Source organism: Phyllostomus hastatus, unplaced genomic scaffold (assembly GCF_019186645.2).
Source record: "Phyllostomus hastatus isolate PE091 unplaced genomic scaffold, TTU_PhHast_1.1 phas_scaffold_1224, whole genome shotgun sequence".
NCBI classification, from domain to species: Eukaryota; Metazoa; Chordata; class Mammalia; order Chiroptera; family Phyllostomidae; genus Phyllostomus; species Phyllostomus hastatus.
The window spans coordinates 745825-768509 of NW_025334008.1; the positions used below are offsets into that span (position 1 = coordinate 745825).

At 49.3% G+C, this 22685-nt stretch overlaps 1 protein-coding gene across 4 annotated transcripts in view; it reads left to right on the forward strand.

The window, feature by feature from the left end:
• Window positions 1-22445, forward strand: part of TRPM4 (transient receptor potential cation channel subfamily M member 4) — a 34994-nt gene extending 12549 nt beyond the window's left edge. For 3 of the 4 annotated variants that reach the window (XM_045856258.1, XM_045856261.1, XM_045856262.1), the window contains 17 exons: window positions 2025-2137; window positions 2413-2787; window positions 2971-3105; window positions 7301-7430; window positions 7601-7746; window positions 8743-8855; window positions 9228-9305; window positions 11175-11246; window positions 11802-12221; window positions 15838-15970; window positions 16055-16229; window positions 16547-16724; window positions 20855-21033; window positions 21272-21404; window positions 21626-21698; window positions 21791-21896; window positions 22102-22445. In XM_045856258.1, coding sequence (XP_045712214.1) covers window positions 2025-2137; window positions 2413-2787; window positions 2971-3105; window positions 7301-7430; window positions 7601-7746; window positions 8743-8855; window positions 9228-9305; window positions 11175-11246; window positions 11802-12221; window positions 15838-15970; window positions 16055-16229; window positions 16547-16724; window positions 20855-21033; window positions 21272-21404; window positions 21626-21698; window positions 21791-21896; window positions 22102-22106 — 2564 coding nt within the window. In that variant the 3' untranslated portion in view covers window positions 22107-22445. The remainder of the gene's footprint in view (window positions 1-2024; window positions 2138-2412; window positions 2788-2970; window positions 3106-7300; window positions 7431-7600; window positions 7747-8742; window positions 8856-9227; window positions 9306-11174; window positions 11247-11801; window positions 12222-15837; window positions 15971-16054; window positions 16230-16546; window positions 16725-20854; window positions 21034-21271; window positions 21405-21625; window positions 21699-21790; window positions 21897-22101) is intronic. The other variant, XM_045856259.1, reaches the window with a different exon arrangement.
• Window positions 22446-22685: the final 240 nt, after the last annotated feature.

Consider the following 22685-nt stretch of genomic DNA (forward strand, 5'->3'; position numbering starts at 1 on the left):
GGTCCACCTTGTAGACTGGCGGGGAGGGAGGGGACAGAGGCGGGGCATAGCTGCTGTCCCCGAGAGTGAGGACCCAGGGGAAGATGGGTTTTGGGGACCCCCCCCTCCGTGAGCTCAGCATGGGAAATGGTGAGCATGAAGATCCGCTGCCACGTGTGAAGGCAGAATATAATGCAAGATATTTAAGTATATTTTTCTTTTCTTGAATCTGTGAGGGAAGGAGGGGAGATCCAGACTCAGAAAATTCCATCCTGGAGGTGCCTCTGCTTTGAACAGAAATCTGAAATCTCTGCTTGTGACCGCCTCTCTCAGGGCCTGTGTTTCCTCGGTTCTCAGCCTTAGGGGCTCCACTGGTCAAGCTATAGTTTCCCCGTTTGGGACTTCTTCCTACAATTCCTATTGATGGCAGTGCTCCAAAGTAGTTTCCCATTAGCATTCCCATTTTATAGGTGAGGAAACTGAGGCTTCCGACCGAGGCTCACCCAAAGCCCTTCAGTTGGGTTTGGTGGAGCTGGGATGGGACCGTCCTCGGAGCACATTGCTCACATCCTCTCCTCTGGGCACCCTAGCCCTGCCCTGCGGATCTCTGGAAGGGCCTAAACGAGACAACGGTCCTTCCTCTGCTTTGGAGATAGATGTGGAGCTAGCGGAGGCGGAAGGAGAAAATAACGCCATAGCCGAGCGCCCCGGGACGCAGCAGCGCCCAGACCTGTCTTTACTTTCGGGGTCCACTGCGTGCCTCCCACCGCTCAGGCCCCTGCTGAGTGCGCATGCTCTGCATCCACCCAATGGTTGGGTCTGAGTTTTAAAGGCCCTTTAGTCTTCCTTGCTCGTTTTAAGGACCTCCTGGGTCTTCCGGAGCCCCTCTTGTGTCGGGATTGTTTCCAGTCTCGCTTTCTGCTACTGTCTCCTCTCTCCTCTCACACATGCCCCATGTTTCAGGGAATCAGAGTGTCCTGTGTTTGCGGTCACATCCGGTGTTTTCCTGCACCAGTCTTTGCTCAAGCTGTTCCTGCTGCCGCGAAGGTTCTTTTTTCACCTTAGATGCATACCTTCAAATCCTACCCGTCGTACCTTCTTTTTAAATTTTTTTAAAATATTTTATTTATTTATTTTTAGACAGAGGGGAAGGGAGGGAGAAAGAGAGGGAGAGAAGCATCAATGTGTGGTTGCCTCTTGTGCGCCCTCTACTGGGGACCTGGCCTGCAACCCAGGCATCTGTCCTGACTGAGAATTGAACTGGTGACCCTGTGGTTTGCAGGCTGGCACTCAATCCACTGAGCTGCACCGGCAAGGGCATCCTACCTGTCTTTCAAAACCCCACCTCACCCTGACTGGTGGGGCTCATTTTGTTGGGTGCCATCCCTCAAAGTGAAAGGTCACCAGTTTGATTCCAGGGGGGGGCACATGCCTGGGTTAAGGGTTTGGTCCCCCCGTCTGGGCCTGTCCAAGAGGCAAACAATGGATGTTTCTCTCTTTCTTCTCCCCTTCCCCCCACTCTAAAAATAAATAAGTAAAACCTTTAAAAAAAAAAGGTCCCTCCTCAGTGCCCATCCTGTTCGAGGCTTCCTTGGATCGTTCAAACCTCCGTGATTGCAGCGCTCCCTGGGCCCTAATCACAAGCTCTGCCTGCCTCCCAGGGCGCCCATCACTCTGAGGGTGGTTACGTCATTCCAGGTTAGGTTTTCCTGGAAGGAGCTCCTTCAGGGCAGGGACCATATCCACTTTCCCGCCCTATTCCTCCTATTGCCTGGTCCACAACCTACCTCAATCCATGTGAAATGAATGAATGATTCCGTTTCCTTCTCGGGGCCGCTAAACCGCTGGTCTGTGCTCTGCCCCTGACTTGAATGACCTTTTGCTTGTAATAGCCTGGCTTCTTGAAGACCCCAGACTCTGCCGGATAACACCTCCTTTATATGGGATCTAAACGTCAGGCATCCCAAAACTTAGCAAAACAAACATTCCCCGGATGTTCCCACCCTCCCGCTGACTCTTGCCCCCTCCCCTTCTCACCCTTGCAGCCTGCGGGAGCTCTGAGGCCTCAGCTTACCTGGACGAGCTGCGTCTGGCTGTGGCCTGGAACCGTGTAGACATTGCCCAGAGTGAACTCTTCCGGGGTGACATCCAGTGGCGGGTGAGGGTTTGGAAGGGGGGGGTCCCAACAAGGGGGATGCATCCTCCTGCCTCCCTGACATTTGTCCCAGTCTTCCATTATGTCCTTTCCAATTTTCTTGTAATTGTCCACCCATCTCTTATTGTCCATCTGTCCCCATCTTGTTCCCTCCCTCTTCATCCATCCATTCACCCGTGCATCCATTTTGTCACCCCGTTCTGCACACGCATCTCTTGTTCTTAACCTCTGACCTCATCTGGCCTTCTCTCTGTCTCTGCTCATCCCACACCTGCCAGTCGGTCCACCTGGAGGCCTCCCTCGAGGACGCTCTCTTGAATGACCGGCCCGAGTTCGTGCGCTTGCTCATCTCTCACGGCCTTAGCCTGTGTCACTTCCTGACTCCCACGCGCCTGGCCCAGCTGTACAACGCAGCGCCCCCCAGCTCGCTCATCCGCAGCCTTCTGGACCAGGCGTCGCACAGCGCGGGCACCAAAACCCCAGTCTTTAAACCCTCTGCGGAGCCCCGACTCCCTAACGTGGGGCAGGTGCTTCGGATGCTGCTAGGTGAGATGTGTGCGCCAAGGTACCACGCCTGGGCCACCGGGGATCCCCACCATGACCACCATGACCACCACGACTGCAGGGAGAACGACCGTGGCGGCCCGGAGAGCGTAAGGACCTGGCGACGCTGGGAGGGGAACACCTAGAAGGACCTGGGGATGGAGCTACGTTGGGAGGGGGCGTGGTCAGATAACGGGGTCTGTGAAGGAACTGGGGTGGGTCTTGTGGTTGGGGCGGAGCCAGGCAGGCATCTGGGGCGGGGCCAATCCTCACCACGCCTCCCTCGCCTGCAGTCACTGCTGCTCTCGGTCAGGGCCACCTCGGACCTCATGCTGGACGCCGTCCTCGGGCAGACCCCCTGGAGTGACCTGTTCCTCTGGGCGCTGCTACTGAACAGGGCCCAGATGGCCTTGTACTTCTGGGAGATAGTGAGTGCTGACTTGATCTCTGATGCCACTGTCCTCCATCCCTGTCCTTTTAGTTCACCAGACTCTAGTGTCCCTGCAATACGATTCCCTGACCACTGGTGTCACCCGGGCCTCTACTCCCCGTGTATGACTCCAGCTGCTGCTGCTTCCTTTTCTTCTCCTGTTTTTCCATATCGTGCTCTTCTTGTAACTTGCCTTTCCCGTTGACGGTATATATCGGGCCTTTTCCCTTGGTCATACATGTGAATCGGCCTCATTCTTTCAAATGGTTGCCTGTACGAGAAAGTTAGACGGTATCCTGTAGCTGAGGGGAGCTGTTTAAACATGGGTACTCTTGCAATTCTGATGCGTTGTTGTAGCTGCAATGCAGAAGGCACAAAACTAGAGGCAAGGGAGCAGGTAAGACCGTAAAGCTGGGGTCCTGCAAGCAGCTGAGGGGGACGAGGCTGGTCTCCAACAGGCGGGATAAAGGTGTTGGGACCCATTGAGGAAGTTTGCAAAGTTAAAACAAAATGTTTTACCACCTTGCCTGGTGTAGCTCAGTGGATTGAGCACGGGCCTGCGAACCAAAGGGTCGCTGGTTCAATTCCCAGTCAGGGCACATGCCTAGGTTTCGGGCCAGGTCCCCAGTGGGGGGACCACATGAGAGGCAACCACACATTGATGTTTCTCTCCCTCTCTTCCTTCTCCCTAAAGACAAATAAATAAAATCTTTTTTAAAAGTTTTGGAATTCCAATAGGATCTAAGATAGAACTTATTTTTTAAATATTTTATTTATTTGTTTTTTGTTTTTTTTTTAGAAAGGGAAGGGAGGGAGAAAGAGAGAGAGAGAGAGAGAAACATCAATGTGCGGTTGCTGGGGGCCATGACCTGCAACCCAGGCATGTGCCCTGACTGGGAATCGAACCTGTGATGCTTTGGTTCGCAGCCTGTGCTCAATCCACTGAGCTACACCAGCCAGGGCTGATAGAGCTTATTTTTAGGTCTTTATTTTATTTTATTTTATTTTAAAGATTTTATTTATTTATTTTTAGAGAGAGGGGAAGGGAGGGAGAAAGAGAGGGAGAGAAACATCAATATGTGGTTGCCTCTCACATGCCCCCCAACTGGGAACCTGGCCTGCAACCCAGGCATGTGCCCTGACCAGGAATTGAACCGGTGGCCCTTTGGTTCACAGGCCGGTGCTTAATCCACTGAGCCACACCAACCAGGCCTCATGTCTATGTTTTAGAGAAATATTTTGACAGGACTCCTTCAGCGCTGGGTTTTTTCAAGCTATCGGGTCATGAGTTAAATACAGATTTTATTCATTAACATAAAATTCATATATCTTCAAGTGTACCATTTTAAGCATTTAAAATTATACACTCACAAAATAAAATAAAATAAAATTATACACTCACAAAAATTAAAATAAAATAAAATAAAATTATACACTCATAAAAAATTAAAATAAAATAAAATTACACACTCATGCTGTGGTGCAACCACCCCTTCTACCTGGTTCCGCTGCATTGTGATTGGCTCCCCGAAGGAACCCATACCTGTTAAGCATCACTCCTGGTCCCCGCTAGTCCGCTCTCTATTTCCATGGATCGCCTATTTGGGATGGCTTACATCAGTGGAATCATATATTATGTGGCCTTTTTCATTTGACTTTCTTCACGTAGCATGGCGTTCTTAGGGTCTATCCTTGTGCTAGCACGTACCAGAATTTCCTCCTTTTTAAAGGCTGACTAATATTCCACTGATGGTCTGTGTTTTGTTTATCATTTATCTGTTGGTGGTCACATGGACTCTGTGAAAAGTTCAAGTTCAAAATTCTTTCTTTTGCCTCAAAGCTACTATTGAGCCTTTCTAGTAAATTCTTTTTTATTTTGGTTATTGTTCTGTTCAGCTCCAGAATTTCTATTTGGTTACTTTTATAATTTCTTTCTTATTCTTTATATTCTCTTTGTGGGAAGACATCACTTTACTGGGTTCTTTTAGTTCTTTGTTCGTTACTTCCTTTGGCTTTTTAGGCATATTTAGGACAGTTGATATAAAGTCTAAGTGTAGCCTGAGCTCCCTTAGGGACAATTTTTATTTTTTCCCTGTGAATGGACCATATTTTCTTGTTTCTTTGTACACATCATAATTTCTTGTTGAAAACTGGACATTTTGAATATTATAATTTGGCAACTCTAGATAGCAGCTTAATCCCTTCCTCCAGTGTTTTTTGTGGGTTGTTGTTTAGTGACCCTTTTAAGCTATTTTTAAAAAGACTTATTATTTATTTATTTATTTATTTATTTACTTTAGAGAGAGGGGGAGTGAGGGAGAAAAAGAGAAACCTCAATGTATGGTTGCCTCTCGCACACCCCCTAATGGGACCTGGCCTGCAACCCAGGCATGTGCCCTGCCTGGGAATCGAACCAGCAACCCCTAGCTTCACAGGCTGGCACTCAATCCACTGAGCCACACCAGCCAGGACTGTAAGCTATTTTTGTAAAGTCTATATTCTTTGTCATGTGTGGCCACTGAAGTCCCTGTCCTGTTAGCTTAGTGGTCAACTAGTGACTTGATAGAGATTTCCTTAAATGCTTGCAGTGGGGAAACCCCACACTCCCTCAGGTTGCTGACTCACCCTGTGTCAGAGCTGTTTTTCAACACAGGCAGGGCGTTTACCATTCTACCTTAGCTGTCACTTCCTGCTTTTGTTGCCTGAAGGTCAGCCAGGAATGAAAGCTTAGGGCTTTGCTCGCCTTTTCTGAGCTACAGTACTGCCCGTAGCCTCCTTGATCCCCAGGGACCTATAGAAGCTTAGTAAACAGCTTCCCCCAGGTATCTATTTCCCTAGTTGCTTCCCGCCCAACCTGTTCAGTATATCACAAGCCTAAACCACTATTCTTTGTTCTTGAGTTGTAAGAGGGAAGCTGAGGTTAATACCTTTATTTTTAAATGCTTTCAAACACCCCCTGGGAGGCTACTTTTGCCCTGGAGAAACTCCAAGAACTGGAGAAAGAAAGGCAAGCTCTTAAGCTGGTTCTTTTTTTTTTTTTTTTTTTAAGATTTTATTTATTTACTTTTAGACAGGGGAAGGGAGGGAGAAAGAGAGGGAGAGAAACATCAGTGTGTGGTTGCCTTTTGAGCACCCCCTACTGGGGACCTGGCCCTCAACCCAGGCATGTGCCCCGGCTGGGAATTGAACTGGCAACCCTTTGTTTCGCAGGCTGGTGCCCAGTCCACTGAGCCATAGCAGCCAGGGCTTGAGCTGGTTGTTCCGGGGGCCCCCAGCGAGGTCCACACTCACAATCACAATTATTCAAGAGTAAGATCTGAGTTGCTGCCTCTGATACTGAAAACCCACACCTTCAAGGCTGCCACTGAGCTGGGGAGTTGGCCAGGGTAAACGGGTTAGTTACTGTATTTCACCGTGTATAATGCCCATATTTTCGCCCAGATTTTTGAGGGAAAAATAAGGATGTGCATTATACATGAGCGGCACTGATTCCGTATCTATATAAGTGTTTCTAATTCTTTTATTATGCTATGTGTTAAAAGTATAACTCTAGAAGGCAATTACAATATCTGTATGCAAAATAATACCCTGGAAGATGATAATCAGTTTTGTTTCTAAATATAAATAAATAAGTAATCAAATTTAAAAATTAAAACGAAAGATTTTTTTTCCCCTGAAAGTTTGGGCCAAAAACATAAGTGTGCCTTATACACAGCAAAATACAGTAAAAACATCATGGTGCTTTTTTCATTGAAATTCAGCAGTTTCTGTTTTCATTAAGCACTTTCCTGTTTGTTGTGAGTTTTATAGTAGATTCCAGAACTCGAGAAAAGTTGATCCTGACAGTATCTTGTGGCCTTTGTGGAGGGACGGAGCGTGGAAGTTCTCTGCTCTGCCCTTCTAGGCGGTGTTTCCAGCTGCCTCCCGGCCTGTCTGTCTGTAACCTGTGATGCCCTTCTAACTCCAGCCCCAGATCCTGGTTTCTGAGCCATCTGACTTCCCACCTTTCCCCTGTACGTCCGGTTTCTTCCAGATCCATCAGCAAACATTACTTTATCCTTGGGCTCTGCTGACCCCCTCGATCTGACCTCTGGCTGCTGTCCTTCCCTTGATCCCAGGTTTTCTGACCCTACCTCAGCCTTCTGTGAATCTCGCTCCGACCCCATCCGTGACCGCCCCCTCTGTCCCTCCAGGGCTCCAACGCCGTGGCCTCAGCTCTTGGGGCCTGTTTGCTGCTCCGGGTGCTGGCGCGCCTGGAGTCGGAGGCTGAGGAGGCAGCGCGGAGGAAGGACCTGGCGGCCAAGTTTGAGGGGCTAAGTGTTGGTGCGTGGGGGCAGAGTAGGGGCGGGGCAGGGACACAGGCCGCCATTAAGCGGCGTGCGTACTTCTCCCCAGTCCTCTCATAACCCTGCCCCCGCCCCGTCAATCTCCTTGTCTGTTCCCTCGTCTCCTTACTCATTTTTCTTCTTCTCATATCAACCCCCTGCTCTCAGACCTCTTTGGCAAATGCTACCACAACAGCGAGGAGTGGGCTGCTCGCCTGCTTCTCCGACGCTGCCCGTTCTGGGGCAACGCCACCTGTCTGCAGCTTGCCATGCAGGCCGACGCCCGTGCCTTCTTTGCGCAGGATGGAGTGCAGGTGGGCGTCTGAGACCCAGCATGCAAACCGTCCCCAGGTCCCCAGCTGTGCTCTGCCATTTCGGGCAGGCAACGGTCTAGGCCAGCCTCTCCCGCTCCAGACCACCCCTCAGCCCTGTCCCAGAAAAGCTGCTCTTCCCCTGGGAAGCCACACCCCCTGCCACAGCAAAGCCCACCATCTGAAACGGTCCCCTCAGCATACAGGAATTCCTAATGCCTGTAGTGGGAAATCGCACCTGACGCACAGGAAGCCCCTCCCAGCTCCTTAGAAGATCCCGGTTCCAGGTCTCAGGGATTGGAATGACCTCACCAGGCAATTTCCTAGTGTTCTGGACGCAGACACACTCTGGTCTGGGAAACCCCACTCCTCCTGCAGGAATTCCTCTCTTTTGGGCAACCCTGCTTGCCCGGATAGTCCTTCCCATCCCAACATTTGGAACTTTTCTCAGTATCCTCAATCTGCATGTGACAGGGGACACCAGCAGGCCTACCCTCCATACAGGATGTGCCAGGAAGACCAGCTCAGCCCAACAGGAAGCCCCATCCTCAGCCATAGGAATGATTTGATTGGCATTACAAAGAATTACCCAGAGTCCTTTGCGCCGCATAGTGGTTAAACTCATGGGGTCTGTTGATGGCCTTTTCTTAACCTCCCCGTGCCCCATCTGTGAAAAGGGAGGAAACATTAGTACCTGTCTTCCTGAGAGTGTGGTGAGGGTCAGGTGGGCTAGTCCCTTAGCGCAGTACCTGGCACGTTGTGCTCATAAACGTGGGCTGTGTAACTACTAGCTCAAACCTGCGGTAGGGTGGTCCTCGCCTTTGACCGCCTTCCCCCACCTCAGTCCTTACGTCTGCAGGTTGAGCACTTGCCCCTCACTCTGGAGCTGTGGCCCAGTTCTTGCGCGGGGTCTGCGGGGGAGGGACTGGGTGGGTGGGGCGGGGCGGGAGCGGGGGCAGGGGCGGGACTCAGGCTCCTCATCTCCCCCACACCCCGCAGTCTCTGCTGACACAGAAGTGGTGGGGGGAGATGGACAGCACCACGCCCATCTGGGCCCTGGTTCTCGCCTTCTTTTGCCCGCCACTTATCTACACCAACCTAATCACCTTCAGGTCAGTCCCCCGGGGCAGGTTGGCAGGAGTGGGTGCTCTGTCTCTCCCTGCTCGCGTCTGGCCACCTTTCAGTCTGTCCAGCGTTTCCCACCTGTTCTCTCTCCTTCCCTCCCAAACACTGGCGGCATGTGCTGGGAGGTGAGCTTTGGGGGCAGAGGGGGGCTCTCTGTATCTGTAGGAGCAATTCTTCTGCCCTCCGGCTTGGCTCGGGGACAGTTCTCTCTGGGGTGACTCTAGGGGGGCCACCCCTCTGTCCCCCTGCTGTGTCACTGGGTAAAGAGGTTGGATATCCCTGGGGAAGTCCTCTCCCGCTCTCTCCTCTCCACCCCCAGCCCCCGACCATTTCTCACACTGTGCTTCTCTCCATGCCAGGAAGTCAGACGAGGAGCCCGAACAGAAGGACATGGGGTTGGGTGTGGATGGGGGCCTCAATGGGGAAGGGCCATTCAGGTGAGTGAAGCACTGGCGCCTCACTCATGTGAGGCGGTGAGTGTATATGTATGTGTGTGTGTATATATATATGTATATACTTCAAAAGGCTGGATACCTGGCGGGTGTAGCTCAGTGGATTGACCACATGCTGGGAACCAAAGGGTCACTGGTTTGATTCCCAGTCAGGGCACATGTCTGGGTTGCGGGCCAGGTCCCCAGTGGGGGCCACATGAGAGGCAACCACACATTGATGTTTCTCTCCTTCTCTTCCCCTCTGTCTAAAAATAAATAATTAAAACTTTCTTTAAAAAAAAAGTTTGGATAGAAGGCCCCATGTCAGGGCCAATAGTGGCATGCTGGCCAAGTGATTTCCCACCTTCTGCACGTGATGGTGACAATGACCATGACAATAGCTGGTGTCGTAGAACACTGACAATGGGCAGCTGTGGTGCGAAGTCCTTTGAAAATCAGTTCATTTAATTTTCTCGACAACCCTGGGCAGTAGGCTCTAGTACCATCTCAGTAACAGGTGAAGTAACTGAGGGCTTCGCTTATGTGACTCAGGTCACATGACCGGTAAGTGGTAGTGCTAGGTTTTGAACCCAGGTCTTCTTATGCCCGAATCTGGGTTCTTAGCCACGGACATATCCCTGGCCCCTCTCCCAGGGAGGCTTGGGGCTGGGCCCAGGAATCTGTGTGGCCCAGCTGTGGGTTTTCAAGATGGCAGTCCTCGGGGAGCGTTCTGACCCACCACACAGTCTCAGTCCCACGATGCTGTAGAGGGCGCAATGGAAACTTCAGGGCCGTTTCCCTTGTCATTCCCTTGTGCTCCTCTCTGCTTCTCACTGTCTTTAGCTCTTACTGGTCTTTCCACTTCTTTTTTAAAATATGACATTTTAAAAATTGACTTTAGGGAGAGAGAGAGAAACACCTATGTGTTTTTCCACTTACCGATTCATTCATTGGTTGGTTCTTGTATGTGTCCTGACTGGGGATCAAACCCACAGCCTTGGTGCATAGAGACAGTGCTGTGCTCCCCAGCAGTAGCTGGGGTCCACTTAATTTCCTTAGCACAGCTTTACTGAGATATAATTCACATACCATTCCGTTCACCCACTTAAGGTTATACAATTCAACGGTTTTTAGTATATTCACAGAGTTGTGAAATCACCACCACAATTAATCTCAAAACATTTTCATCACTGCCACGAGAAACTCTGTCCTCATTAACAGCCAGTCACTCCCCGTTCTCCTCTCCCCAGAGCCTGGGCCACCACGGGTCCACTCTCTGTCCCTGTAGATTTGCCTCTTCTGGCCTTTCCTATAGACAGAAGTGTGCACTATGGGTGGGATCTTTCACAGCTGGCTTTGTTTACATAGCATTATGTTTTCAAGATTTTTCCATGTTGCAACATATGCCAGGGCTTCGTTCCTTCTTCTTTTTTTTTGTTAAGATTTTATTTATTTATTTTTAGAGAGGGGAAGGGAGGGAGAAAGAGAGAGGGAGAGTAATATCAGTGTGCCTTTGCCTCTCATGTGGCCCCCAGTGGGGACCTGGCCCACAACCCAGGCATGTGTCCTGACTGGGAATCGAACCGGTGACGCTTTGGTTCGCAGCCCGCACTCAATCCAATGAGCTACACTAGCCAGGGCTTCATTCCTTCTTTTTGTTGAATAAGATCCCATTGTCCAGAGAGATCACGTTCTATTTATCCATTCATCACGTAATGAACATTTGGGTAGTTTCTACTTCGGGATTATTTTTGTCTGCTTGGTTTGTGAAGAGACAGTGCCTCTCCAAACCTGTTTGTTTTCCCTGTTAGCTTTTTGAATGTATTACTATTAGTATTACTCATCTTGGCATTTCTCTTTGGGGTCACCATTAAGAGTCAGGATGAAATTGGGACCGAGGATCAGAACTTGGGAGAGAAGGGTCGGAGATACGCACGGACCAAGAAGGTGGGAATTCAGAAGCCAAATATGGCTGTGTGGCCAGATACCAGACATGGGGCAGGAAGGCTTACATGAGAGGACTGGACTCGGTAATCTGATCTCAGAACCTGAGTCAGAGGTTAATATGCGGGATCTGAGTTTTCAACCTTGGGGACCCAAAGTCATGCAAGTGAGGGGGTCAGAGGTCATACTGGAGGGTCAGAGGTCAGGTAGATGGTTCAAAGTCAGACAGAGAGTCAGAGATGGTGATAGTGAAAGCACAGGACTTGGAGTCAGAAGCCAGAGAAGAGTCAGAAATCATCCCAGGAGCCAGAGGTCAGAAGGGTGACAGGAGTCAGAGTGAAGGGTAAGCAGTCTTGATGGTAGGAGATTTCAGAGGTCAGAGGTTAGATACAGGGGTCACAAGTCAAGGAGACGGCAGACCTCAGACTTAGTTTAAGTTCAGACCTGGTCAGAAGTCGTGAGGGTGGGGAGACCATGGGACAGGTTAGCAGTCTTGCTAATGGTGAAGGTCAGGTCCAGAGGTCAAGCTGAGCTCTCCTCTCCCTCCGTCTCCCTCAGGCCAGCAGACCCCTCTGAGAAGATGCCCTTGGGGGTATTGAGTCAGCCCAGCCGGAGCGGGTGCTCCCCGCACTTGCGGCGCTGGTCCCAGTTCTGGGGAGCGCCGGTGACGGCTTTCCTGGGCAACGTGGTCAGCTACCTGCTCTTCCTGACGCTCTTCGCCCGGGTGCTGCTGGTGGACTTCCGGCCCTCGCTGCCCGGGGCGCTGGAGCTGCTGCTGTACTTCTGGGCCTTCACCCTGCTCTGCGAGGAGTTCCGCCAGGGCCTGGGCGGCGGCTGGGGCAGCCTGGCCACCGGGGGTCCCGGGCCAACCCCCTGCCGGGCCCCGCTGCGCCGCAGGCTGCACCTCTACCTCATAGACACCTGGAACCAGTGCGACCTCGTGGCGCTCACCTGCTTCCTCCTGGGCGTGGGCTGCCGGTGAGTGTCCCCGTGGCCTTCAGACCTCTGGCCCCGGAGCGGCCAACGCCCCCTCCGCCTACTCTTGAAGCGACAAACAGAAAACCCCTCTGGATGGGAAGGACGGTGTAAAGATGGCCTAGAAGCAATGTGCTGCCGCGGAGGTATCTGGCTGCGGGGATGATGTGGTGAAAGTGAGGGCCCCGCTGCTTCTGCCACTGTTTCCGCCAGATCTGGAGGTTCCTGGGGGTTTCTCTGAGCCCCTGAACCTGGCCCTGCATTGGCACCACTGTCCCGCTGTGCTCAATATCTTCCACCAAAAGCAGGCCGGAGGCTGGCCACCGCTTCCCCTCCTCCCTCCTCTTTCTCCCCAGCCTGCGGTCCTGCCCCGGACCTCCCACCCCTGACTCTCTCCTCCCACCCCTCTCCATCCGTGGCCACCTCCCCCACCTGGACGGGCACCCCAGCCTCCAGGCTCTTCCCAGAGCTGACCCACCCCTCCCCTCCCCAGGGCCCCAGCGCCTGGTGTGGGGGCCCTGCCTGGTCTAGGGCCCCTTCTCTGCAGGGCTGTTTCCAGATTTCTTTGTTTCCTTCACTCCCACCCTCTGAGAAATCTCCTTGCAGTTCCTTTGTCCCCCGGGACAGGGGCTCTGACCTTGGTCCTGGATACTTTGTGTTTGTGTAATTATACATTTTTAGCAGAATTGTACCACTACTGATGAATTCTTATCAGGGAAGTATTTTTGAAACTTCCTTGATCAATTTTGTATGCAGGGCAGTGAAAATAGCTCCAGTCACTGTCAGTTTCTGGAATTACTTCAGTACGGTTAACTGCTATGGGGGTGAAGTTCTGCCACAACTGTTCGGTTCATCATTCGTGTTTTTGTCTGTATTGAATTTTGCCAGATTTCGAGTCTGTGTGTGTGAATTTTCCTTTGTGGCTTTTACTTCTTTCATGTCCCGTTTTCCTGGGTCAAATGTCATAGATTCAAACTTCATCAGGGCGGCTTGCACGTTGTGTCAGCTGTTTAGTCCATGGAACGGTACCCGTCCCTACTATTTCTTAGCTGATTTATAAAAAACAAGTTGTGGATTCCCCTGAAATACTTTCTGTGGCCCAGAATGGGCTGTATAATGTTAGTTCATTTCTTCCATAGTTTCCCGGTCATACGGTGTGGTGCCCAGAGAAGGGCCACAAAGGGCACATTGAAATGTCCTTGGGAGCAAATTATCTCGTCTTTGGGTCTTGGCACATGCTGTCCCCCTGTCCTGAAATGCTTCCCCCCCGTCCTTGGCCAAGCCAACTCCTGTGTTTCCTTTAGGTCTCAGCTTTGCTGTGTCTGTCTTGGAAGCCTTCTCTCCCCCTTCCCAGACTCCGTGTCCCTCTTTTGCATTCCCTAATGTCCTGAGGTCTCCCCACATGGCACTCTGAGTGTCCTTGTGCTGCCTCTCTCCTCAAGTCACTCTGTTCTATCTCACCTGAAGATATCTTTGAAATATACTCTGTTACCAAAGAACTGCAAAAATGTGTTCTCGTTAAACAAGATTAAACAACTGAAGGACATAGAACAACAACCAATGATTTCCTCAGTCTTTTCAAGTGTCTTCACTTTCTCAGCAGTTACTTCCATCGACAGTTTGGTGCACACCCTGCCTGTTCTTTTTCTAGGCATTTACATGGACAGATGTATGTACTACTTTTATACACAAATGACACTATGTTTTATGTATTCTTCTGCAACCTTCCCTTTTTCTCTACAGTATGTCCTGACATTTTTTCCATGCCAGCATTTGCAAATGTATCGTATTCTTTAAAAATGCCGCGGCGGATTCCAGGTGAAGGGATTTATAGCCATCATTGGCTAAAGATCAGACAAGACAGATTTCTCCTTGCCAGCACTTAATGAATGAATGAATTCTTTTCATAAGGCATTGAGACAAAAACTTTGGACTTCAAGAGGTAGAAAGTGGGCCGAACATTTCTCCACAAAGTCTATTTCAGTTTCTCTCCCAGATATTCATCATATACTGGCTGCCCTGGGTCCAGTCCTCTGTGGCTGCTGTTTCTTTTTCTTTTTCTATAAAGTCTTAGCAGGTAGGACACTGCTCCTTTTAAGGAGAGCAGAGGAAGAGCTTTGTGGACTATTTACAAGGGATACCTTCTAGTCTTTCCTCAGTGGACACACTGAGAGGCATGCTTTGCCCATGCTGTGTTAGGAATACTACCAAGTAATATGACATGAATAATTTATTCCAACAGTGATGAAAGAGTTTCGCAGAACACTGTGCTTGTGTTTATTTCTTGTATTTTGTACAAAGTATCGTGTGAGATTAAAGTGTTAAGGCTATCTGCTATCATGCTCTAGGAATTCCAGTGATATTTCACATATTTTGTCAAGCTCACTGTTTTCTAGGGGAGAGAGAAATTATCACATGGGGAAAAGAATCCAAAGATCTTGACTTACAATAGAGAAATTTCCAGTGATCTCCCGAATGGCATGGATGAATCATTATGCTTTGCCAGGCCCTTCCAGATGGACATTTTGTTTTTTTCCCAATTTTTTATTATTCCAGAGTAATAAAAGTTTACATTCTAGATTTAAATTTTGTGGATCGAAGTATACGTTTGTATATTCTTTTTTTTTTTTAGGATTTTATTTTTAGACAGAGGGGAGGGAGGGAGAGAGAAAGGGAGAGAAACATCAATGTGTGGTTGTTTCTCACACACCCCCTACTGGGGACCTTGCCCGCCACTCAGGTATGTGCCCTGACTGGGAATGGAACTGGCGACCTTCTGGTTCGCAGGCCAGCACTCAATCCACTGAGCTACACCAGCCAGGACTGTGTATATTCTTGATGTGGATAGATTTTCTTGTAAAATAGCTTCACCTGTTTACATACCCATCAGGGTAAGAGAGTACCCTCTTGAAGATATCCTTGACAAAATCTAATATTTTCAATCTTTAAAATTTTGTAGCTCTGAGTTTAACATAAAAAAATTTTTTTGCCACCCTGATTGGTAAAAATGACCTCTTTTTAAAATGTATGCATCCCTGACTACTAGTTAGATTGGGCATCTTTTCATAGCTAGTAGTCACATGGACTCCTATCAACTGTCTTTCCAAAAACTTTGCTCCCACTTACAAATGTTATGTTCATGATTATATATATGATTATGCAAAATAGGAATATAACTTTTATTTTCCCCAGAGTTCACCAATGCGATTGGCCATTTGACCTTCCTCTCCATAGTGCGTCAGCCTTTCCCCACTTTCCTGTTAGGCCCTTTCTCTTCTGATGATTGGTTTTTGCTAGAACTCTCTATATTTTTCCTCTGATAGGTGAGACATATATCCAGCAGCTTTTTCAACTCGATTGTGACAGGGACCTCCCAGGTTTCTGTTTAGGCCATCGTTTATGTGGCTTTATGTGGCCTTACGTAGCCGTCGTTTATTGGGTCCCCTGCTGGAGCAACCCTGTTGACATTGGGAAATCTGATACACTTGGGTGAACGGGCGGCCCGGATTCCGGCCTGGGGGAGGCTGCAGCCTCCCCTGAAGCCTGCCTTGGGAAGGTACAGGTTTTCCTATGCACCCTGTGACCTTGAGTGACCCCCATCTTTCTCCCTGCACCCCAGACTGACCCCGGGCCTGTATGACCTGGGCCGCACCGTCCTCTGCCTCGACTTCATGATCTTCACGCTGCGCCTGCTGCATATCTTCACGGTCAATAAACAGCTGGGGCCCAAGATTGTCATCGTGAGCAAGATGGTGAGGAGGCGGGGCCGGAGGGGAACCGGGCGGGGCCAGAGCTGGGGAGGGCGGGGCCAGACTTGGTCTCAACTTCTCCTGCAGATGAAGGATGTGTTCTTCTTCCTGTTCTTCCTCGGCGTGTGGCTGGTTGCCTACGGGGTGGCCACGGAGGGTCTCCTTAGGCCTCAGGACCAAGACCTCCCGAAAATCCTGCGCCGCGTCTTCTACCGGCCCTACCTGCAGATCTTTGGGCAGATCCCGCAGGAGGAAATGGACGGTACAAGGGGAGGGGCCTGACACCCTCCCTTGCGTCCTTCCCCTCTGATCCTCCGCCTGGATGGATCTCTTCACCCATCTCACTAAGTCTCTGCCTCTGTGGGTCTCTGAGCATGCTCCCCTCTCCTTCATCCCTAGGGGACTCTGTCCTCTTCTATCCGTCGCTGACCCCTCCTGTGTCTCTTTGGGTCTCGCCCCCCTTGCTTTCTGGGATTCTGTCTCTCCCTCTCTGGGTGTCTGCTCCCCACGGCCCCTCTGGGTTTCTGTCTTGGTTAGGGCCCCACCTCTGCCCCCACCTCTGAGTCTGTCCCTTCGCAGTGACCCTCATGCAGCACGACAACTGCTCATCGGAGAAGGGCTTGTGGGCGCGCCCCTCCGGGGCCCAGGGTGGCTACTGCGTCTCCCTTTACGCCAACTGGCTGGTGGTGCTCCTTCTCGTTATCTTCCTGCTGGTGGCCAACATCCTGCTGGTCAATCTCCTCATCGCCATGTTCAGGTAGGAGGACCCTTGACCCTAGCGTGACCCTTGACCCCAGCATGATTCTTCATCCCAGCCTGTTCGTTTCCCCTTTAGTCCCTGAACTCTTGAATCAAACCTAATGCTGGCTTGTCCTCAGACCCAGCCTGACCCCGACTTTGGGCTCTGCTCCTCTCCCTGAGCCCAGGCTGCATGTTTAAATCTTTTTTTTATTGTGGCAAAATATATATAACACGAAATTCACCATTTTTGCTATTTTAAGTATGCAGTTCAGTGGCATTAGTTATACTTACAATTTTTATAACCATCACCACTATTTGCAAAGCATTTTCATCACTCCGGACAAAAGCATTGTAAGCAAGCAGCAACTCCCCGTTGCCTGCTCCCCTCCCAGTGCCTGACTACGGCTAACCTACTTTACATCTGTGACTTTGCCTGTACTCAATGTTTCTTATAAGTGGCATCATGCCCTATTTGACCTTTTGTGCCTGGTTTATTTCTCGTAGCATCAAGTTTTCAAAGTTCATTCATGTTGTGGCGTGTGTTGGCGCTCCGTTCCTTTTTAATGGCTGAGTAATATTCCATTGCATTGACCTAAGACATTTGGTTTATGCCTCTGTTGATGGGGTCTGGGATTGTTTCCATCTTTGGCTGTTGTGATTAATGCTGCTGTGAACATTAGCATTCACGTATTTGTTTAAATCTTTGGTTTCGGATCTTTTGGGTACGTTACTAGACTAGAATGCTGGGTCACATGGTAATTCTAGGTTTCGCTCTTTTGAGGAACCACCAAATTGTTTTCTACAGCAGCTGCACCCTGTCACGTCCCCACTAGCAACTGACGAGGGTTCCGAGTTCTCTGTGTTTCTGCCGACAGTTATTTTCTTTTCCAGAAAGTTGTGGCCGTCTTAGCGGCTATGGACTGGTCATTTCAGTGTGGTTTGGATTCACATTTCTCTAATGACCAATGGTGTGGAGGATCTTTCCACGTGCTTATTACCCTATTTGTATATTATTAGAGAAATGTCTATTCAGATCTTCTGCTTGTTTTTTAATTGGGTTGTCTTTTTGTTGTTGAATTTCTTTATATACTCTGGATATGAAACTGCTATCAGATATATAATTTGCAAATACTTTCTCCTATTCTGTTGGTTGTCTTTCGCTTTTCTTGATAATATCCTTTGCTGTGCGAAAGTTTTGAGGTTTTTAAAAAATACTTTATTTATTTATTTTAGAGAGAGGGGAAGGGAGGGAGAAAGAGAGGGAGAGAAACATCAGTGTGTGGTTCCTCTCACATGGCCCCCAGTAAGGACAAGGCCTGCAACCCAGGCATGTGCCCTGACTGGGAGTTGAACCGGCAACCCTTTGGTTCACAGCCCATGCTCAGTCCACTGAGCTACACCAGCCAGGGAAAAGTTTTGAGTTTTGATGAAGTCAAATTTATTTTTTCTTTTGTTGCTTGTACCTTTGGTGTCATGTGTCAGCACTCATTGCCAAATCCAAAGTCATGAAGACTTACTCCTGTTTTATGGTGGGAGCTGCGATATTTCGGTTGGTAGTCCATTTTGACTTCACTTTTGTATATGGTGTGAGGTAGGGATCCAACTACATTCTTTTTGCAGGTAGACATCCACTTCTCTCAGGACCCTTAGTTGAAGAGGCTGTTTCCCCCCATGGAATGGACTTGGCACTATGAATCCATTGCCCATCACATTAGTTTCCCAGGGCTTCCCTAACAAAGTACCCCAAAGTGGGTGGCTTTCAATTACAGAAGGTTAGTGTTTGACAGTTCTCGAAACTAGAAGTCCAAAGTCAAGGTATGGGACTGGGTGGGTTGCTTCTGAGGCCTGTGAGAGAGAATTGTCTCATGCCTCTCTCTCAGCTTTGGATGGATTTCTGGCACACTTTGGCTTCTAGGTACACCATTCCAATGTCTTTCTTCACATTTATAAAGTGTTCTCCCTGTGTGCATGTCTGTGTCCAAACTTCCTCCCCCTTTTTAAAAGATTTTTATTTATTTATTTTTAGAGGGGCGTGGGTAGAGAAAGTGACAGAAACATCAGTGTGTGGTTTCCTCTCGTGTGCCCCCAACCGGGGACCTGGCCCTCAACCCAGGCATGTTTTCTGACTGGGAATCCAACTTGTGACCCTTTGGTTCACAGGCTGGCACTCAATCCACTGAGCCACACCAGCCAGGGTCAAATTTCCCCTCTTTATAAAGACACTAGTCATTGGATTAGTGACCAACCCTAATGACCTTCTTTTAACTTGATTACCTTTATAATGATCTTATTTCCAAATAAGGTCATATTCTGGGGTACTTAGGGGTTAGGATTTTGACATATTTTTGATATATCTTTGATACATGTTGAGCTACAGCACTCCTAGATGTGTGGATTTATTTCTAGACTCTCAACTCTATCCCATTGGTTGATATCTTTGTTCTTATGCCAGAAACATGATGTGTTTTGATTTTGTAGCAAAATTTTGAAACTGGGAAATGTGAGCCCTTGTCTTTGTTCTTTTTCAAGATTGTTTTGGCTCTTTGGGGCCTTTGCAATTCCATATATATTAGAGGATTGGCTTTGCCATTTCTAGGCTGTTGCAATTTAGAGATTGCAGTCAATACTGTAGATTGCTTTGGGTGGTATTGACATCTTAACAACATCCAGTCTTTGTGCTCATGAACCCAGAATGTCTTTCCACTTATTTAGGATGTCTTTTACATTTCTTTCAGCATTGTTTCGTAATTTTTAGGGTACAGGCCTCTCACTGACTTGTGTAAATTCATTTCTAGGTGCTTTATTCTTTTAGATTCTATTATAAATGAAATTGCTTTCTTAATTTCCTTTTTGGATTTTCCATGGCAGGTATATAGATACACAACTGATTTTTGTTTGTTGACCTTGTACCTGCAACTTTGCTGAACTCACTTCCAGCAGCTTTCTTGTGATTCTCTGGGGTTTTCCAGAATAGGATCATGTCATTTGTGAAGAGAGATAGTTTTACTTCTTCCTTTCCATTTTGGATGCCTTTTATTTCTTTTTCTTGCCTAATTGCTCTGGCTGGAATTTCCAGTACAAGAATGAATAGTGGTGGTGAAAGTCAGCATCCTGATCTTCAGGGAAAGATTTCAGTCTTTCTTCATTAAGTACGATGTTAGCTGTGGGTTTGTCATAATTACCCTTTACCATGTTGAGGAAGTTTCCTTTTATTCTTTGATTTTCTGAGGGTTGTTTTTTTTTTAATCACGAAAGGGTATTAGGTTTTGTCAAATGCCTTTTCTGTGTCAGTTGGGATGATTGTAATTTTTTCCTTTGTTCTATTAATATGTTGTATTACATTGATTGATTTGATGTTGAACCACCTTTGTATTCCTGTAATAAATCCTACTTGGCCGTGGTGTATAATCCCTTTAATATGCTTCTGAATTAGGTTTGCTAGTATTTTGTTGAGAATTTTTGTATGTATATTCATAAAGAATCATGATCTGTAATTCTTTTTTTATTTTTGGATATTGATATGATAATCCTGGCCTCACAGAATGAGTCAGGGAGTGTTTTCTCCTATTCACCCTTTTTAAAGAGTTTGAAAAGGATTGGTGTAGTTTTTTAAATGTTTGGTAAATTCACCAGTGAAGCCTGGTCCTGGGCTTTTTCGGGTATATTTTTGATTAGTTTCCTCTTGTTAGAGGTCTTTTGAGATTTTCTATTTCTTCATGTGTCATTTTAGGTAATTTGTGTGTGTCTAGGAACTTTTCCATTTCACCTGGGTTGTCTTTTTTTGTTGGCATACAATGGTTGATAGTATTCTCTCATCATCCTTTTTATTTCTGTAAGGTTGGTTGTAATGCCCCCATTTTTATTGCTGATTTTAATTATTTGTGTTCAGACTGACTTTTAAACCTGAATTTAACAGATTTAACCCTCTACCCTAATCCATGACATTATTCCCAACTTGACCTCTGATCTGTGACCCTTGGCCCTCCTACCGTAATTACTAATTGCGTCCTGTAATAACCTCTGACATTGATTTTGACATCTGTCGGCTACCTTGTGCTTTGAACATATTGCCTGACATCTAACCTTGATCCACTGCCCCTGGCTGGGCTTTGACTTCTAGTGACCCTTGACCTCTGGTCCCCACAGCTACACCTTTGGCAAAGTACAGGGCAACAGCGACCTCTATTGGAAGGCGCAGCGCTATAGCCTCATCCGGGAATTTCACTCTCGGCCTGCGCTGGCCCCACCCTTCATCATCATCTCGCACGTGCGCCTCCTCATCCGTCGATTGTGCAGGCACAGGGCCAGCTCGCCATCGCATTTTCGTGAGAGCGGGTCTTGGCCCATAAGACAGAAACACAAGGGGCGGGACCCGGAGAGAAAGAAGAACGTGGATAGGCTGGGGATGATGTCTGGGAAGAACCAGTGGGCAGGGCTTAAGCTGTCAGGGGGCGTGGTCTGGGAGGGGTCACTCAGGATTTTGAGCCAGGAGGCTGGGTCTGGGAGTGGGCACGTTCCGAAGACGGGGCGGGCTCTTTACTCTTTTCTGACCCTGCTCTCCAGGGGTCCACCTCCATAAGGACGATGAGAGGCGGCTTTTGACGTGGGAATCGGTGCAGAAGGAGAATTTGCTACTGGCGCGTGCGAGGGACAAGCGGGAAAGTGACTCTGAGCGTCTGAAGCGCACATCGCAGAAGTGAGGGCGGGGCCTGGCCAGGGGCGGGGTTTCTGGCCTTGGGGGCACATAGTTTGAGGGGAGAATGGGCTGCGGTTTGGGAAGCATCAGGTTAGAGGCGGAGCCTGAGCGGTCCGGTTCTGGAAGGGTGGGGGCAAAGAAGGTGGAGTTTCAGGAAGCTAGACTTCAGGTGGGTGGGGCTGGTGGGCTGCAGGCACAGGCCTGAATTCCTGTGTGCCCAGGGTGGACACGGCATTGAAGCAGCTAAGACAGATCCGCGAGTACGAGCAGCGTCTGAAAGGGCTGGAACAGCAGGTGAGGTCTCCAGGCCAGGCTGGGGGAGGGTGGGACGGATGGGATGGGTGTGGATTTCCATCTGGTGCCATGTTGTCCTGTTTGCTCCCTAGGTCCAGCACTGTAGCCATGTCTTGGGCTGGGTGGCCGAAGCCCTGAGCCGCTCTGCGTTGCTTCCCCCAGGGTTGCCCCAGCCCCCAGCCCCGCCTGGGCCCAAAGGTCAGTGTGTGGGGTCTGCCTGTGTTTATCTCTGGTCTCTGGCACTACCTGGTTCTGTGCTCCCCTGTATTTCTCTCCGCTCCCTCTCTTTGCCCCAGTTCACTCTTGGTTTCCTCTGGGCTTTTCACGGGTCTCTCTCCTTGCGGCCAGTCTTTCGTTTTTTCTGTCCTCTCGATGCCCACCGCTTGTTCTCTCTTTCCCCCAGACTGAATCCTGTTGCTGGACTTCAAGAAGTAGCCCCCTCGGGGCATTCTTGCTCCCAAAGTAAGGCCTAGCTGGCCCAGGACCTCTGGAAGAGGTGGCCTTTCCCACCTAGATCGCTGTCGGGACCACTGCGGGGAGTCACATCCCACCGAACCACAGCAGGCCCCAGGCTTTCCCAGAACCAGCCCCACCCTGGGAGGGTCGGCCTCCGGCGCCCAGGCACAGCCTGTTGAAGGCCCTGCCACAGCCCGCTGGGCGGGAGAAGCTCCAGGGTCCTGAGGGTACATGGACCACAGAGCCCACTCACAGCTCCCCATACTGGGGAAATAAAGCCACTTGATTTGAGGTGTCTGGATGCTTGATTCTTGGGGAACTGGTGACGTCTGAATCCTTTGGGGGCAGGGGCTGGAGCTGGGAGTGAGTCTGAGGTCCTGGGTCAGTTTGCTGCTGTTTTTCGGGTAGCTCTGGCCCTGCTCCCTCCCCTCCATCTTACCGTTTCTGTTTGACTCCTATGCAACCCCTCTGGTCCGCAGTACTTTGGTGGCGCTCACTTCAGTGGGACAAGAACCATCTGCACCCCCCCAC